This window comes from Crocuta crocuta, unplaced genomic scaffold, assembly GCF_008692635.1.
Source record: "Crocuta crocuta isolate KB4526 unplaced genomic scaffold, BGI_CrCroc_1.0 scaffold646, whole genome shotgun sequence".
Taxonomy (NCBI): Eukaryota; Metazoa; Chordata; class Mammalia; order Carnivora; family Hyaenidae; genus Crocuta; species Crocuta crocuta.
The window spans coordinates 1,424,074-1,443,278 of record NW_027530851.1 but is presented as its reverse complement, the minus strand read 5'-3'; the positions used below and the strand labels follow the sequence as shown (position 1 = coordinate 1,443,278).

The window sequence follows — 19,205 nt, the reverse complement described above, 5'->3', positions numbered from 1 at the left end:
TGTGAAGTTTTTTCTCTTCTTCTTCATTTTTTAAAATTAACACTCAAAGGGAAATGGAGGTACTGAGGGATGAAGATTCAAGAGATTGTCATTAGAACCAACTTTTGTAGTAGAGCAAAGATTTTCTAATGCTATTCTTGATGCTGAAGTGCAAGATAACTCACTTTACCACAAATTTTCATATCCACCAACCAACCTACAAGCATTTCTGAGTACATGACTTCCATGAATGCTGGTATTTCTGAATCTTGGCAGCAGTGGTGCATTCCAGCTTTCTATTGGGTAAATAGTCAACAAGATGGACAGAACACGACACTTCAGATTCATGGGACCCATGAATTTTAAGGATGAAGAGAAAGGAGGATACTCAGGTTCACCTGAGTTTATACTAGAGAGCACCTCCCACTGAAACTCTGCTATTGGTGTTGGATTGTGATTTAATGAAATTCTAAAGAATTTCATTAGAGACTTCATTCTAGAGACTATATATTTCCCTACTCAACTGCCTGCTCTGGAAGAAGCTCTGTGTGGTAATCTATTATAGAGGACAGAACTCTAGGCAACACAGTTAATCAGCAACAAATGCCACAATATAATAGGTAAAGGCAGAAATGGCTATTTTGATTGGAGCTGGTTAAATGCAGTAAGATGGCTATAACCAGTTTCTCAGTGAACTAAGACCTAATCCACTCTCATGCTTCCGAACACATCTTTTTAGACAGAATACCACCAGCATTGCAATAAATTGTTGAGTTTCTGTGATGGTCATATTGTTCACCATAGTTTCATTGCCATTTACTGGATATCAAAACTATGCACTTAATCTGACAGAATCTAGCAGAGTTACTTTATAAATATTTCTATATTTTAGAATGTGACCAACTCTTGAATGTCTCGATTTTCAATTATCATAATAGCCAACTACTGAGAAATAATTGACAGACTTAGTCAATTTTACAACCATTCTTATGATTATTTATCAAAAAGAGTACAGTTTAACATGCAAAAGAAAGAAGCAAATTAAAATGATTTGTATTAAAAAAAAAGTCACAGTTATTTCTTACCTGAAATACTTTAATGCTTGGGCTTCTTATTGAATTTGGTAGTGGTAAGAGGTGTCTTTTTAAAGAAATAAGCAGTCTTCAGTGTTTTTATAGCATTGATTACTACAGAAATTATACTTCTTTTACTTCTTGTCTTGAAGGGTGAACAAAATAAACAAACTGAAAACACTACAATGAATGGTAAATGATGAAAGATTTACAGTACAAAAAACAGTGTAAAAAGGAAGACAAGTTTAAATATTGTTGTGTAAGAAAGTGATGAAAATAATACAAGAATGAGAATAAGTAAAATGATAGGCTGGAACATCTGGGAAGGTAAATGCAGAGACAAAGAGAAAGGTTAATTAATAATAATTTTTAAAATTTAAATATATATTAACTAAGCATTCATTCAATTGAAGATGAAGAAGAACCCTCCTTTAAGACTAGATTTACAAAACCCGAAACCTATTATTATTACACACAGTGCTTTCTCCCACTCTGATCTCTATTTTTTACCCCTGAGGGTATATCTGAAAACCCACATGCTCAACATATTCAAAATTCTGCTACAAGGAAACTAAAAACCAACTATTTGACATAATTAGAGAAAAAGATAAGCTTTAACATTTCAAAATCCAACACATTTTATCATAAAACTTTTTTTTTTTCATAGCAAAGCAGAGCAACATGCAAGGTGAATAAGCAATAGGGTTGCAATTTTTCTAGTTGTGACTAACAGGCAGTTAATTTAATGTCATGCTTCAGTGTATGGATTGATTTTTGAGTGTAAATCTTTCGCGTGTCTTAAAAGCCATGCATGCTCTTGTACTTCTGTGGCTTCTCCAATGGGTACAGGACAGGAGGCTTGCCAGAGAGGTAGCACTACCTGTTATGTTTTACAAATTCTCTCTTATGTGGTTAATTCTGACAAAATGCATGGGTCTTTGGCCACCATACCTGGCTAGAGCAGCTCAGTCCAATTCATCAGTTGTGCCTCTACAAATTAGGATGAAGGAAAAATGCTGGTTTTCCCTGTTCGGGAATAGTTATTACCATTTCTTTGAATTAGTGTTGCATTAGGCCTAACGTATAACACTCCTTCCCCAGTCCTGAGATTCTCAGCTAGAGAGCTGGCAACGATGAAATAATGATCATGTTACCACCATTTGTACTAGAGGGGCAACTTCCATTTATTCCTTTCGGTGGGGTTGTAGACACAATATCACCTCTGTTTACTGCTGGTTTGTACACCTGTCAGTAGTTACACAATGATCCCAGATATTCAGTAATTAAAAATATATTTTTTAAACTCAATTTGAATCTTGGTTCAAAACCTGCAAAACTACAATTGAAGATTCCCACTTGGGGTCTTCTTGCAGCTCCATTAGTCAGAATCAGTAGAGTAGTACTGAACACGTTGACAAATAACGATGTATCTTAAACATCCTTTAATTTTTACACAAAAACTGAGGGGTGTGTGTGCACATTTCCTTTTTAAACACAACAGAGTGGAGGTCGTTACTAAGTGACTGGGTCACGAGAACCTGAAGCCTGAAGAAGGACAGTGTGAAAGAACAGGTGTGCTGAGGGGCCACCAAGCCCAGTGAGGCCCTGGGCAGGGGGCTTCCCTAAAGCGGGGCATGGAGGTTGGTGCGCGGAGACGCCCCGCCAGGGACCACGAATCCGCGGACCTGCCTCGCCATCGCCATGGCTCGCAATAGGCAGAACTGTACCTGACTCACGGATATGGGCTCCTCGGCGCCGCGGTCTTCCGCAGACTTGGGCACCTCGAGGCGGTCGATGAAGGTCTGCAGCTCCTTGCGGAAGGCTTTCATCTGCGCGTTGATGCGGTAGAGCAGCTCGTGCTCGCGGATGCGGCTGCCGTCATCCTCCTCATCCATCAGTCCGAACAGGTCCCCGTTGGCCACGTAGATGCGGGCCTCGGTGATGATGGTGCTGGTGTCGGCGATGAGCCGGTCGATGGTCTTGCCCAGGCGCTCGGCCTCGGAGCGGATGTCCTTCATCTGCTGCCGGTCGGAGAAGCTCTTGGGCCAGGGCCCCGGCGCCGGGTAGAAGGAGCGGGTGGGCGTCAGGCAGCGGATGTTGCGCACCTCCTCGGAGTCGCTCTCGCCGCCGATGGGCCCTTCGCGCTTGCGGTGCGGCGGCCGCGAGTCGTCGTCGCTCTCCTTCTTGCCCGCGTCGCTCTCGGCGTCGCTGTCGCGGGGGCTGCCGCGGATGCCCAGGTGCGAGGCCAGGTCGTAGCGCTGCATGTTGGACATCAGCACGCGGTTCTCGTACTGCAGCTGCATGACCTTGCCGCTGAGCTCATTGATCTGCAGGCGGGCCGCCTTCAGCTCCTCCTGCAGGGCCTCCGTCTTGGCGCTGTCGTGGTGCCGCGCGCTCTCGTGGCCGCCAGACTTGAACTTGTACTTGTTGAGCTCCGCGGTGATGCGCTTGTTCTGCTCCTCCAGGTCGGCCACGTTCCGCCGCAGCAGCTCCGTCTCGTCTTCCACCAGCTGCAGGTGCTGCCGCAGCTCCGACAGGGATTCGCTCTGCTCCCTCATCAGGGGATTGGCGGAGCCATTGAAGTCGTCGCCCCTCAGGTCGTCTAGTTCCGCCTTTAGGCCTCTGTTCTCCACCTCCAGTTCGACGATTTTCCTGCCCAGGATGTTGGCTTCTTCCTCCACCAGTCGCAGCCGCAGCTTGAGCTCGGCCTCCCGGGTGCTTGGAGGGCCCCCCGCTTCTCCTTTGGGCAAAGGACTGTCCAGGTCTCCATAAAAGGATCTGTATTTCTGAAGTTCGTGTTCAAATCTGTCCTTCTCTTTATCGATCTTGGCCATCTTCTTTCTCATCAAAGCGGCTTCTTCCTTCACGAACTGCAGCTGGCATTTTAGATCCTCATTGTCCTCCTCATTTTGGGAAAAAGCAGGGAAGAGGATAGATCATTTTTATGTAAATCAAGAAAACAAAAAGGACACCTGCGAAAATAATGGCTTTTTCTTGTAACTGAGATTCAATGAGAGAGAGACAAAGCGCGAGAGAAAAGTAGATGCTGTATATTTTCTACAGATCATTTAAATTATGTGGCAGATAAAAAATTAGAACAATATCACATCCTGGAAACAAAAAGAGAAGGAAATATAAAAAGAGAAACACTGTTGTCATCACTATTCAAAGATTATCATATGTCGTAACTGCACACAACTGTTGGGCTGTCATTTCAATAATGTTTGTTTTGTATGTTTTAGATGATTTGAATTCTCCTGTCTATAATAAATGTGAAACCTGTTCCCTGGAAGGAACATGGACTTAACATTCACTCAGTGCCATTTGATCGAGCACTGACTTTCAGCCATTTTCTGTAAAGTTCTTTGTACATGTGACTTAGGTTAATGTTTAGAGCAAACTTAGTAACAGGTAACCATTGAAATAGTTGGTTTAAAGGTATTCAATAACTTGTTCAAGGTTACAATAAGAACTAATAAGTGGCAAAAGACAAAGGTGAAATTTTAATTCATTTCTGCCTGACTCGAAAGCTTATGACCACTCTGAAAGATCAAAGAGGGCAATCTCTTCTTCCATCTTTATTCAAAGCAGAATTGCCTTTTAAAGGCTTTAAAGTAAGGAAATTTTAACACCGGCATGGCACATCCAAGGAGAAACTGGACAGTGTTTCACCCAGATCACTTTAAAAGTAAGATGTATTCCCGTCAGTCTGAAATGAGTAAAGTTGGTTCTGTCTGGTAAATGGATGGTGGCACAGATCCTAGAGAAGCTCTTCTCACAATTCTGAGGAAAACCTGCAAACCTTAATCATTGACTAAGTGGAAAAGTACAAACAAAAAAAGGTGGAAATCCACTTGCTCAGAGCTAATATAGCTAATATCAAAGTACATTTGTCCATGGACACATTCCCAAAGACAAATTCCCAGAGCTCTCTTTTAAGTATATACTTTGGGTCACTTATGTAACTTCTGTGGATTTTGTTTTCCTTGTTTTTAAGTGGAGATAAAAAGGCCTTCCTTTCCTAGCCATGAGTCAGCTGTGTTTGAGATGAGTTGTGCTAAAGTAGCAGCAACCACTGGTGGTGAAGGTGAAGGTAATAAGCTTCTGCCAGAGATGCTCATTAAATATGGCCCAGGGCCTTTGAGATGAAAGAGATGGAGAGGAGGGCACAGGTTCCCTGTCCTCCCATCTACTGATGAGAATTAGTATGGAAGGTTGAGAGCTGCTGAGTGTACAGAGCCTGACCATCATTCTTTATATTGTTATACCCTGGCATTAGCCCTGTGAGGAATATGATCTACATCTACTTTATAGATAAGGCAGATGAGCTTCAGAGAGGTTTATTAAATCAGTAGAGCACAAACTAATAAGTGACAGAGCACATCTGTATTCTGACTGATTCCAAAACTTTTTTTAATTTTTTAATTTTTAAAAATTTATTTATTTATTTTTAATAGTTTATTGTCAAGTTGGTTTCCATGTAACACCCAGTGCTCATCCCCACAAGTGCCCTCCTGCATGCCCAACACCCCCCCACCCCCATCAGCCCTCGGTTTGTTCTCAGCATTCAAGAGTCTCTCATGGTTTGCCTCCCTTCCTCTCCCCAACTATTTCCCCCCTTCTTCTCCCCCACGGTCCTCCGTTAAGTTCTCAAAACTCTTATTCTTTCCACTGTATGTGTTGCCTCTAGAAAAGCAGAGGAAAATTGGGACAATGGGGTAAAACTTTTAAAAAAATCAGATGTGTTGGCTTATCTAGTTTCCTTCAGAAGAGGTTTAGAAGAAAGGACAGAAGCACAGAGAAAAGGCATGAGAGACCCTCAGGAGCACAGCAAGAGGGAAAGATGGGAATGTATGTCATAGAAGAGCTGACATGAGAATCCATTTCACAAGGGAAGACAGAAGCTTCTTTGCAAGGGACTATGTGTTGGGCCCTCATACTAATTCAAGTGAGGATAAAAGCAAGGACACATGACAATGTTTAATAGCACATCAACAGGAGAAGCGAAGAGAACCCTGATGTTTCTAGCTTAGGTGTCTTGATGGCTGAGGCTGCTAATAATGGCTGAGGCTGCTAATAACAAGGACAGCAAATGAGCGAAGAGGAGCAGATGTGAAGAAGATACGTCTAAATGTATTAAACTGCCGTCTTTAAGATGTCAGTGGAGGGACATCTAGTGGAAACATCTATCAACAGGCAAGTGGAATTTCAGGCCCAAGATTACAAAGATTACACTTCTGGCCCTGCAGAGAGTTCAGGTCCAAAGGGGAGGACATGAGAATGAGATGTGTAGAGGTGATGGTTGAAGCTATGGCAATGGCTTTGAAAGCAACCAAAAAGAGGACGAAAAGTAAAAGAGACACAGAAGAAATGGTTAAAGATTTGGTGGGGGCAGGAGAGTCAAATATCACGTAAGAATTTGAAACAATGTTTGACTCGAAAGGTGGTGCAGCAATATGCTTATCAAATATGCTTTTATTTTTGTATTGAATTAGCTTTTATTTTTTATTTTTATTTTTTTATAGTTTATTTTCAAGTTGGTTTTTATATAGGCTAGGCTTTGTTAGGAATTAAGAGTAGGGGAGACTGGGGAGTTAGGTTGGGCTACATGTATGCAAGGGAAGGCATTTATTTGCTAGTAAAAAAAAAAAAAGAAAAAGGTAGTAAAATGCTGCAGTTTGAATCCAACCAAAACAGCAGCGGATGTGATATAAGTCACAGATTGGAGCAGAGTAACACTTCACTAGGTTATGTTAAGCAAGTATAAAAGAGAAGGATATCTGATTTCTGGATATGTAAGGTCTCCTGCCCAAAGGAATGAAAACATAAATATTATTTTAAGACTTGGACATATACTACATGTAACAAAGTGACTACGAGGGAAAGAGAATGATGGGTATGATAGTTATTTTTTTTCCTTGTTTAAGAAGAAATCTTTTCAAGATACAAAATGATAGTTTCTGCAATGCCGAGAACTTAAGAACCCTGTATGCTAATGTGCCCTGCATGCTCAGACTGTAACCTAACTATTGTAGCTGCATGTGCAACTGAGCATGGAAATACTGTATAAAAATCCTGAAAACGTCAAATCAAAGATGGTGTGGAAAGTGCCTGGTTGACAATAACTGAGCAGTGCATGCTTGCTCTTATTTTCCACAGTGAATGCTAAGCAAGAAACATTATAATGCTTTGAAATGAGAAGCACGTTGTCTCTTATTTTTGTGGATGTTAAAGACATACTCTTTTTTTAACGTTTATTTATTTTGAGGCGGGGGAGGGTCAGAGCAAGAGGGAGAGAGAATCTCAAGCAGAGTTTGCTCTGTCAGCATGAAGCCAGATAGAGGACTCAATGTCACAAACCATGAGATCATGACTTGAGCTGAAATCAAGAGTTGGATGCTTAACCAACTGAACCACCCAGGCACCCCAAGTCTCCCTCTTATGAAGATACAAATGACCTGTGAAGAAGGGGAACATAAAGACGATGAGGGGCCAAAGAAGTAAGATGAGTCTGGCTTTCACTTAGCCACTACCAGAAACTACATTACACTCTATATGAATTACATGCATTAAACTCATTTAATTTGTACAAAAATACTCTATTATGATCCCCTTTTATAGATGAGGAAACAAGGGCATAGAAAGAATAAGTAACTTATCTAAGGCCGTAGAGCTTGGCAGGCTACTGTTCTTAATTGTTATGCAATACCATTTCTCAGTAAATAAAGTCACTGTGCTGCTGAAGGAACATGTAAATAATTCATCAAAGAAGCTAAAGCAAATAAAAATGAAGTACAAAGCTGTGCAAATAATAGCAGGTTGAACCATATGAAATTGCTTAGGTCAAAATCACAGCATGTTGACAATTTCATTTGACTCAACCTAGAAAAAGGGGACACAGGATTATTCAAAAGTGCATACTGAACATGTTGTGATGTCAGACACTAGACACTGATAAGTCAAAGATGAATAACATGCCCCATGACTACAATCTGCCCTAGCTACGTATGGGAGATGAATATGTAAGCAAGCATTACAATAGAATGGATGCACACAATAATCTAAGAATCAGTGGTCCTCAACCTCAACTGAGCAATAGAATGATCTGTGACTACTTTATTATTGAGATCTCCCACCTGAGACAGTCCCAATCAATGCTGGGGTGGGTTTTTGAAAAACTACAGGTAATGTCTCTGAAAATAGATGAACTGGAAACACTAGCAGGGATTTCAAAGGCCACAACAGCATACTTAGGAATTTCCCAGGCATTTGGGCCATGACATAAGAACTGCAATGTTCCTTGACTGCTGTAAGGTCCCAGGTCCCACTAAGAAACTGATGAAGGCTCTGGATGTCTTTTGCAGAAAGGTGCCCACGTACACATGGAGTGGGAGGGTCATGGAGTTAGAAACAAACAGTTAAGCATTCCTGGATAACAGAGTATGGTTGAAAAAATAAATACTTTAACACAGGAAGTATAAGAATTGGCCAAATGTGAGTTTTTTAAAAAGTAAACTGCTGATTAAAGCTGACTTAGGATTTTAGAACAGGGAGAATATAGCCACTTCTCCTTCAATGAGGTGGAGAAAATTGATGGCAACATGTGAAATGATCCATAGCAAAATACATAGAGACAGGTGGCTAAAATTATGGCAAAGACACAGCCAGAAAGCTGTAGTGACAGAGCATATTTGCATTTATTAAGGAAACCATGAGAAAGTTAGAAAATGGAGTAATGATCGTGGTATAAGACTCTCTGGGATTTTAGAACTGCTGAAGTCTATCAATGTCCTTGTGCAAGAACCAGGAGAAAAATTAACCAAGAACAGAGTAGGAAGAGAGGGGAAAAGGGAAAGTAAACATTTAATATGCTGTGCTTTAAAAATTTGAGATCAGCTTTTTCAAATTTTGGATATTTAAATGTTGCTTCAGTTAAAATTATTATCTAATGAGAAAATGTCTTGTAAGAATTTTAAAAAGGTATGCTATAGTATGAGATTCCAACTTATGCATTTAAAAGTCAGTGACTAGCCATGTGTTTTTAGAGAGCCATCATGTCATTTCTGCCCCCAAATCTTTCCCCTTCTGTTTTAAAATCTCCTTCATTACATCCATCAGTACCTTCAACTCACCCTGAAAGCAGAGCTGGTCTTTACTGTGGCTGTGTTTCTAAAGGTCTTAACAAGCCCCTTTTGAATACATTTTTAAAAAGATTTCATTTTTAAGCAAATCAACACCCAATGTGGAGTTTAAACTCACAACCCCGAGATCAAGAATCTCATGCCCCACTGACTGAGCCAGCCAGACGTCCCTGAATAATACATATTTTAAGTTTTTTAAGTTTTATTTTTATTCCTTCATTTCGTTTTTTTTTTGTTTTGTTTTGTTTTGTTTTTTTGCTTCTCTAATCACTAGCATAGAAAATTACTTCCTTCTGGAATTCTCATCACCAGCCTCTCTCTCCCCTCCCCATCACTTCCTACAACATTCCTTTCTTTACTCACTCCTAATGCTATAGGAATACCCATTCTGTTGACTTTACTAATTACAAGTGAACAAGATAAGCACCATGCGTATATTTCTCAAATATAGCAACACATAAGGTCCTAATGGCCTTTTGCCGTATGCTTATTGTGTAAAAGCAATAATAGAGATGTTAATTAGTGTTAGCATTGTAAGCAGTGATACCAGATGCTTTATATTGCCTGTATCTACAGCTACATAATGGATGTAAACTTTGTTTTACATGAGTGTATCTGGCTGCTATGTCCACTTATAGACGAAGCTCATTATTATGTACATTTACATAATATTTGATGTACTAGTTGAAATTTTATTTCCACATACCTCTGTGGGAGTCTGTTGAGTCTTTTTTTCAGATTTTGGCAAATCTTTGCTTCCTCTTCTTTTTAAGGATAGCTGAAACAAATCATGGATATATTTAGTTTGGTAAATGATCATTTTAACTTAATTTTATGTTTTTAAGTATCTAATGTCATATGACCAAACCAAGCCAAATAAAAAGTGTTAGTTCAATAATCACAAAGGAGGAAAAAAACACCAAACCAGATAGATTTTAATGTGTTTTTTCTCTGGACTGGGATACACTTCCCAGTAGAAGAGTAAGTCGCAATCATGGAAATAATGTGAGGAAGGGCAGGAAACCTACTGTGGAGCTGCAGAGAACAACCCAGATAAAATTTAGACTGATGACCCAATATGCGATATATTCCAAATGACAGCAAATCCTTGTTAGCATTCTACATCACCAACGGGGGTTAAAAAGGAATAGGGTATTTCTGGTTGAAGCCAGGTTTCTATAAGCTTATAAAGACAAGCTTTTAGTAGGTTTATGTCGAATTTGAACACTTTTACTCTTTCCTCACCACACATCTACACAAATACAGTACACAAATACACATACACATGTGTAGTACAGGAGGGGATGGTTACAGTGAAATGGAGAGGACACATTGTTTCTAAAGGAGCAGGCTGACTGGGTGACTCAATCAGTTAGGCATCCTACTCTTGATTTCGGCTCAGGTCGTGATCTCGTAGTTTGTGGGATCAAGTCCTGAGTCAGGCTCCACGCTGATGGCATGGAGACTGCTTGGGATTCTCTCTGTCCCTCACTCTCTGTCCCTTCCCCCTGTGCATGCTCTCTCCCTCTCTCTCTTTCTCTCAAAATAAATACATACAGTTAAAAAAAAATAAAGGAGCAGGCTGAGTGGGAATTATCTTCAGCTGACTGGTGCAATACAAGAAATTGGGCTTTTTCTAGAGAAGCTAGAAATCTGGATTTTGTATTGGTTGGCCCTAGGTGAAATTCAGACAAACAATACTTTGTAGGTCAAAAAATACATATCTAGTGCCAAATCCTTTCAAAGACCAGCAACATATGATCTTTGGTAGTCTATTCCATTTCTCAGCACCAATATAACAAGGAAGGTCCTTCTGTATAAATAATAATCCATATGTATGAATACCTACCGTATACCTAATATTGCATTGGATATCCAAGGATCAGTTAAATAGTACATTTATGATCTGGAAGCTCAAAATATACCATGGGAAACAGAGAAGCAAACAATTATCATACCGGTTGGTAAATGTCATGCTTTAGGTTCTGTGAAGCAGTGGCTTTGTCTTCGTGTGGCATCACCACTATCAGAATATGTCTTCGTGTGGCATCACCACTATCAGAATAGTACTTGGCCACATGGCAGATATTGGGAAAAATATTTGCTGAACTAATGAACGAATATAAAATATGACTCTGTGAGGTCAAAGAGGAGGATGGGGGTATAGAGTGAATACAAAGGCAGGAAAAGCTTCTCAATAGAGGAGGCTTCATGAAATTTTCAACAAACTTCAAATTACACTTTTTCCATGTTCATTTCTAACCCATATCCAGTGTTAAACAGAGGCATATGTTCAGGCCCAGAAGGCAGAGGAATGCATTGCTGCAACTGTTTTTATTGAGTATGAAATTTAAGCTGCGGAGCCAAATGAATGGCCTGTGTGCTTATTTCTACTTCTTTACAGAAAGATGTTCTCTACATTGCTTGTATAATCTTAGAAACAAAAGCTGTGGGGACTGATTCACCATAACCAAGAGTGGTTTAGAAACCAATCAGCAAAAACAGTCCCAAGAAAACCCAAGAATATAGCAAGCCAAACTAGGGAATCCTGGAACAGTCTGCATAGGGGCTACCTCCAAAGAAGCACTCAAATTCACTTTATTATTTACTGAATACTTTTATTTTGAATATATTTTATTATACATTTATTTAGTGCTTACTAATGTACTTCATCAGGCACCTGTGTTACAATAATAAAACCAACATAGTCACTGCTCATTAGGAAGTTCCTAATTTACCTGGCAAATGGTCTTTTTGGTCTGCAATTTAAAACAGTGTGATGAAAGCAATGATAATATAAAGATAATATTAACTGTCATTGATTGAGCACCAATTCATGACAAACACTTTACATATATTATCCTAATTAACTCTTAAAACACCCCTTCAGTTTAACAAGCTCTCCAGATGATCCTGATGCATGATAAAGTTTGTAAAGCATTGGTCTGAAATCATTGCTTGATAATTAGTCGAATCAGGTTTTGACCAAAGTCTTTTTGATCTTTATTATACTAGATCATAAGGAGAAAGCCTTAAACAATTTTGAGGAGGAGAAGGTGTGGGGAGCTAAGGATAATTTCCAGCAAGAAGTAACATCTTATCTCAAAGATAAAAAAAAAACAAAAAACAAAAAACAAACCTTATCTGGAAGATGAGGAGTAAGCCAGTCAAAGACAGAGAAAAGGGGAAAGGGAAGAGCAAAAGCATTCCATGTGAAAAAACCATTTCTGAGACACAATTCAGTATGTCTGTCACAAATATAAGGAGAGCAAATGATGGTGATGGCATGAGTCATTCTTAAAGGATACTCAATAGGGTTGTTTCAAGCACAAAGTGTCCATAGTCAGACTGTCACAGGAGAAATATATACACACAAAGTAGAAGTTCAAATGGCCATGACGTAAAGGGCCATCATGCAAGGGAAATGAAGGGAGGAATGTTCTAATTCTGAGAGCTTTTTTAGGAGCGATCTATTTTTCATTCATTCCACAGATATTGTTTGGGTTCCGGCATATAGATGATACTATATAGTTACACAAATATGACTGAGCAATATTTTATTCTCCTCCCCACCAAAGAACTAACTTCATGATGGTTAAAAGCATGCAGACAATTAACTAAAACAGTAGACAGAATTAACCAAGGGCAATAAATGAAGAACAAAAGATTGAGAGGACAAAGAAGCAGCTATGACTTCAGATCTGGAGAAACCAGAGGAAATCATCTAAGAGAGCCGGCTGATCTTGGAAGGATGTACAAAATGTCAACAAACATAAAACCAAATAGAAGAAGCAAAGAGTCAGGAGAATAGGTTTGCCTTTATAGATGCACTGCTTTCTGAAAAAAAGTAATGGAGGTAGAGACACTGCAGAGGTCAGCTTGTGGAGCTGAGAAATTTAGATTTTATCCTGTGGGCAATATTAAAATGAGCCCTCTAAATTAATATAGGAGACATGCTGAAACCAAGCCATCGTTTCCTAAGAGGCATTTTCTATTTTACTTTTATTTGAATATCCCTCAAGCAAGGTGTCAAACCCAAAGCTCTGAAAAAAGATTTCTCCCTGAACAAAGGTACACTGCCTTTAAGGCGCCTCTAGGTCAAGTATTTTTAAGTGTCACATTTAAATGTTCAATAAGTATTTCATCATCTTTTCATATTCCAGAAAGTTTGTGTTAACTTTCTGACTCCAGTAAAACAAAGATGAGGTTCATTTGGACAGGGAAAGTTGGAGAAATAATGTAAGTCCAGTCTCTTTCTTGTGAGTAGAAATTTTCGTCATTTCCTCCTCGTCAACCTGTGCACCTTCATGCACTAAATCTGGACCGCTCTTAGCGACGCAGTTTGAGATGCTAGAACTAAATCTCACATTTTCATCTTTGCTTTCAAAGTAGGCACCTCTGATGGTTCTCTAGATAATTATGTTCAAAACATGTCTTGCCCGTGTCTTAATTCTTTGCATTCCCGCTCCAACTAGTCCAAAAGAGGCTGCTGTTCTTTTTATCCACGTGAAGGCCAGGAATTCAGGAGTTTTTACCAAAAAACATGATTGCACAGCAATTATATAAAATGGTTTGTTTGTGTTCTAAACAAAGAATTGTTTGAGACTGCCTTTTTTCCTCAGTTGAAAATTTGGTCCACCTCATGATATACAGCATCTCGATGTTTTCAGCAATGACACAACCTGTCTGAAATGGCACTAAAAGACATGATATGTATAAAAGGTTCCTATGTGTTTGATAAAATTAAAGAGATCCATTTGTACAGTGAAGTCAAGAAGGAAACTGTAACTGTATTAATGTGTAGGATTTAGTGAGCACTAAATGTGTGCCGTACACATTTCTAGTTGCTTAATATGTAAATATGTTCTCATTTGATCTTGCAACAGTCTTAGGAATTTGGCACCATTATCTGAAGCACACCAAGGAAAAATCATCAGCTAGTAAGTGTTTGACTCCTGAGGTAAGTTACCCAGCTTCAGAGCTCTTGTTCTGAACAATTACATTACAATGTTCCTCCAAAGGAAGAAAAGTACAAGGTTATATTATTTCTGAGCATATTCTTTTCTCTGCTCTTCTATCACTGCTGCATGGTCTTAGGGCATTAGTTTACATATATTCCATACAATCAATGTGTTTTTCTGTTTTCAACACAGGGGTCACCAGAAGTGACATACACACTCACCGGTTCTCACAGTCATCCTATAAATATTTGTGACTTTAGGGCAACATTGGGAAGGAGACGGGGATTCCCAACTTAAGACTAAGGAAAACTGAAAGAGGCAGGAACTTGGCTCTGCTATGGTCTGAATGTTTACATTCCCCAACCCCCCATTCCTATGTTGAAATCCTGATGGTATTTGGAGATAGAGCCTTTGGGAAGTGCTTAGGTCATAAGGGGGGAGTCCTCATGGATGGGATTAGTGCCATTACCAAAAGAGACCCAGAGAGATTCCCAGCCCTTTCTGTCCAGTGAGTATACAAGTCTGCAACCTAGAAGAGGGCCCTCACCTGGCCATGAAGGCACCCTGATCTCAGACTTCCAGGATCCAGAACTGTGAGAAATAAATTTCTGTTGTTTATAAGCCACCCAGTATGTGGTGTTTTGTTATAGCAGCTCAAATGGACTAAGACAGGCTTCAACTCATTTTGAAGGGGAACAGGAGAGGCTCTAGAAGTCCTTCTTCTGTCCTGTTATATCCTTGACGCCTACCAGGGAGCCTGGAAGAGGACAGGCTGGCAAGAGCGCCCAGAGATCTTTCTCACAATTGCATTCTCCACTGTCTTCCTTAAAAGGGTGAAGCAGGATCTCAAGCTCTATACTAACACAGGGTCTTGGGGCCCAAAGGGAATGTGGGTGAAGGAGGCGAGCTAAGATTATCAGGTCGTGCCATTCTGTGCAAAATCTTCTAGCAGTGTTCCATCTCACTCAGAATCAGAGCCATGCTTTATTAAAGGCACAGGAGACCTCAGTTACACTCTTGGATTTATCCCGGTAATGTTTTAAAAAGACTTCACCAGACATCAACCAAGACCAATGAAAATATGTAAATGTTAGGCCCAGGCCTTTTTTCCCCCCAAAGTTCCCATGGTGAGTACAGTGTGCTCTGAGAATCCCTGTTCCGCTCCACGCAGACACTCTGCCACCTCCTCCAAACAAACTCTTCGGCCTCATCTGCCACCACACTCCTCCCCTGCTTTCCCGGCTCTGGTGTCACCAACATCCTTGCGGTTCCTCAAACATGCCAAGCATGCTCCAAATAGGGGCCTCTCCTCCGCCTACAGTGCTCTTCCTACACGCCCATACCCACCCCACCAACTCCTTTGGGGTCTGTAATCAGAGATTCTCCCCCAACCATTTCAAACAAAATAAGAAATAATTCCACACAAAATACCTTCTCTACTTTCTTGCTCCATGCATTGCTTGTCATCCTAACCCCGCTTTATTTTTCTCCATAGCTCCTTTCACCATCTGACGTGTGTATTTGATTCATGCCTATCTCCCCATTCTACAATGTGAGCTCCACCCACACAACTTTGTAATGTTCCTTACAGCTCCCGCTCTTAGACATACACCTGGTACAAAGTACTTGCTCAGACAGTACCGACTGAATGCAGAAATCACTGCTTCAACCTTGTTTCTTACACGGACTTGTTTCTGAAGCATTTTAATCCAAGAAGTCAGTAGAAGGTTAAAACAAAGAAATAAAACTCCATTTTTAAAGTTCCATTTAAAGCTTGTAAAAATAAAAGTGTCTCAAACTTTTCAACAGGAAAAGCCTATAGAGCAAAAAATGTATGAGCTGAAAAGTATTTAAAATGGGACACACAATATACCTTCACTGCGCTCTAATACTTTTCTTGATTTTTACCAACCCCATTTTCCCCAGTGTCAAAAATTAAGATTTTGGGTCTCAAATTCATTCCATAAAGGATACCTGGTACCAACATTCTTTGGTGGGCTATCCGATTTTGTGGCTTCTACTCTGAAGCTTCTCTCACACAGTTTGTTTTCTGGTGTTGGCCTTCAAAGTCTCCAGAGCCTTGGCTTCAAGCTCAGGTCACAGGGACCCTTCTCCAAGTGCCCTCTCTTTGCTCTCGCTCATGGAGGGACCAAGTCATTGACTCCCCCAACTCTTTTCCTTTCCCTTACCTTGGAGAAACACCAATGTGATTACTCTGATGTGAATTAGGTTATTGTATAAGTTAGTATAACTAAGTTATTTTCCATGTTATGTAACTCACCAAGAGTCTACAAAAAATTGTCTGGAAATTATTGGCATAAAAGCACCTAACCTTTGGGTTCCAACCACGGTCTGTTATACATTAGACTTAAGACTTTTATTAGTGACTAAGGTTTTCTACAGTAATACTGTTTACAAAACTAGTTGTTATTCCCCCTTTCCAGTAGGCAGTCCATTTGCAATGTGCCCCATTAAGAGGCAGTCTCTTTCTGTGCCTCTTCAAAGCAGGCTGGACTTGGGACTTGCTTGGAGTAATAAAATATGGCGGGAATAAAACATGGTAGGAAAGGTGACATGCTAGTTCTGATGCTACCTTCAAGAGACCCTGCACACTTCTGCTCACTCTGTCTTGGACACATGCTGCCCTATGTGACAAGTCTGGGTGGTATAGTTTGCTAGATGGAAAGAGTCACATGACCTAGTTATTCCCATTGACCTGGACAATAGCCAGCAAACTTCCAGATACAGAGCCTCTCAGTTGACAGTCAGATAACCAAAAGTAAACACGCAAGACCCAATTGAGACCAAAATAATCCATATAGAGGATCATAGAATTATGTAAATAAACCACTCTTGTTTTAAGCCACTAATTTTGGGGATGGTCTGTTACATAGAAAAAGGAGATACATTTATTAACTATGTTTCACCATTGGAATTGAAAAGGCCCCAGTTGATATATATGGCAAAAAAAAAAAAAAAAAATCTCTTATTCAAATTCCAGAAAAGCAAAAGGCCCATGTAAAAGGTCAAGAAAAGGAGTTGAAGGGGGTTATCAAACATAGGAAAAAATAAAGCTCAATGTACTATCCTTGTGTTTATTTTTCCCCTGCCTTTGCCAATATTTTGATTCCAAAAAGTATTTTTTTAATAAAACTGAGCTTTAAATAAATTGTTGTAAAAGGTCACATTTCAGTTCTAAATTGCAGATGCTTCTTTTAATAAAAGTAGGTGTTCAATTAGCACCAAACGTGTGATATGAGTTAAAAGCTAATAAAGTTCATCCTAACACTCAAGCTTATTACAGAGTCTGGCTCAGCACATTTCTGAAGTATTTCTTCCATTTGAACTTAGATTTTAGTCTTCCTTTTCAGGAAGAAGTGATGTATACACATTTATAGTGCTTCCCTAGATCTAGATTTCTTAAATATAATCTATCAATTCCACCTTTAGCTTCATCAAATTTTGTTCGTTCTTTTGTTTGTGTAACTTTTTCAGGCACAGGAAGAAAATAACTTTAATTTTACAAGTCAATTTAGAAAATTGAAACATAAAGAATTTATGAAAACTGTACCCAGACAATCCTCAACTGTGATACAAGGATTCGATTTTGCAAATTTCTAATAATTGTTAGTTAAGAAGAGCAGAATTTAGAAAAGAACAGAATGGAGGAGGAAAAGAAAGTCATGATTAATTTATCTATTCCAAGAAACAACCTTGGAAGATTCAGGAAAGGAAATTGACCAACAGTTTAAATCTGGGATTTGTTCCATAAATAAAAAAGCTGTGAGATTTTCACCCTTAGGAAAGATAGTGAACCCCTTTGAATGTTGACACAGAAGTGCATGTCACAGAAGTGGAGAGGTAGATCTGGCAGACAGAAGTGTATATCACAAAAGCTGAGCCTCAGATCTGCAGAAATAAATCAACCCTCTTTTGCCAAGAGGTCATCTCCTTTTCTGTCCTACAAGCCCAGGCTCCATTCCTATCTTCTGAGTTATGAACCTTCCAAACCTTGTGGGCTTTTTTGTTGTTTTTTGTTGTTGTTGTCATTGTTTGTTTGTTTTGCCTCTAGTGAATGTCTAAATAAACACTTTTAAAAGCTGGAAAAGCTCCTTTTCTTGCTGGAAACCCTCAAACAAGTGCCAGATTTTTCTTAGTTATTTTATTTTTAAGTAAAACAATCCAGTAAATTTTCCTTTCCTTGACTCCTCTACCCTTCTCCCTTTGTGCTAAGGTAGCTATCTACAGCAGAGGTCAGGGTGGCTAGAGAGTTGCATAGATTCTTTATTGCTAGGGAATATTAGTGAGTGAACTTTGTAGAACATACTATCAAGCCAGGCTACCAATGAAAGCAAAAACAGTTTAATCTTTTTGCCTTTTTAAGAATCAGGATTATCTCAGGGCCACATGGATTTGAATGGCTCTACATTTGCACAGTATCTTTCCTTTATGAAAGCCATTGTTTGGTACCAATAATTACTTTGGAACTCTTCTTCTCTTTTCCTAGCATATTGTTTGCTAATAGTCCTTCAATGCTTTTACATTGGAACTCACTTTCCATGATTAATAAGTACAATGAGATTCAGGTAAGCCAGTAACTTGAAGAGCAAAATATTGAATTTAACCCCAGAAAATCTAAGAGATCTTAAAAACCATGGGATATGAGAGAGAGAGAAAGAGAGAAATGGAGGCTTCATTACTTAATGGAATGTGTTTACTACAGAACCAGAGGAAGTGAACTTGGAAGGAAGCTGGAGTTCATATTATAATAGTTGGGTCTTACAAAATTTTTGTGAAAAATATCCCTTTTAAAACATAAGTTTGGACCCAATAAGGGGCACCTAGCTGGCTCAGTTGGTAGACCACCCAACCCTTAATCTCAGGGTGGTGAGTTCAAGCCCATGTTGGGCATAGAACCAATAATTGCCTGCTTTCCAATGTGTGCTTTATAACATATGATCAAAACAATTCCTAGATCGTTAGGAAGACTTAGTCTTTGTATTCTCTGAGCTATTGTAGGACCCCCGAGGGGCTCAAGGCTGCTGGGGAGA

General features: G+C 39.6%; 1 protein-coding gene across 1 annotated transcript in view; it reads right to left on the bottom strand.

Annotated features, from left to right (window-relative positions):
* Positions 1-1,246: 1,246 nt before the first annotated feature.
* LOC144235832 (microtubule cross-linking factor 3) overlaps positions 1,247-19,205 on the bottom strand; it is a 39,873-nt gene continuing 21,914 nt past the window's right edge. The window contains exons 3-5 of the mRNA XM_077769425.1: positions 9,900-9,971; positions 2,780-3,955; positions 1,247-1,371 (exon numbers count right to left, since the gene is read on the bottom strand). Of these exons, the coding sequence (XP_077625551.1) occupies positions 1,261-1,371; positions 2,780-3,955; positions 9,900-9,971 (1,359 nt within the window). The 3' untranslated portion in view covers positions 1,247-1,260. The remainder of the gene's footprint in view (positions 1,372-2,779; positions 3,956-9,899; positions 9,972-19,205) is intronic.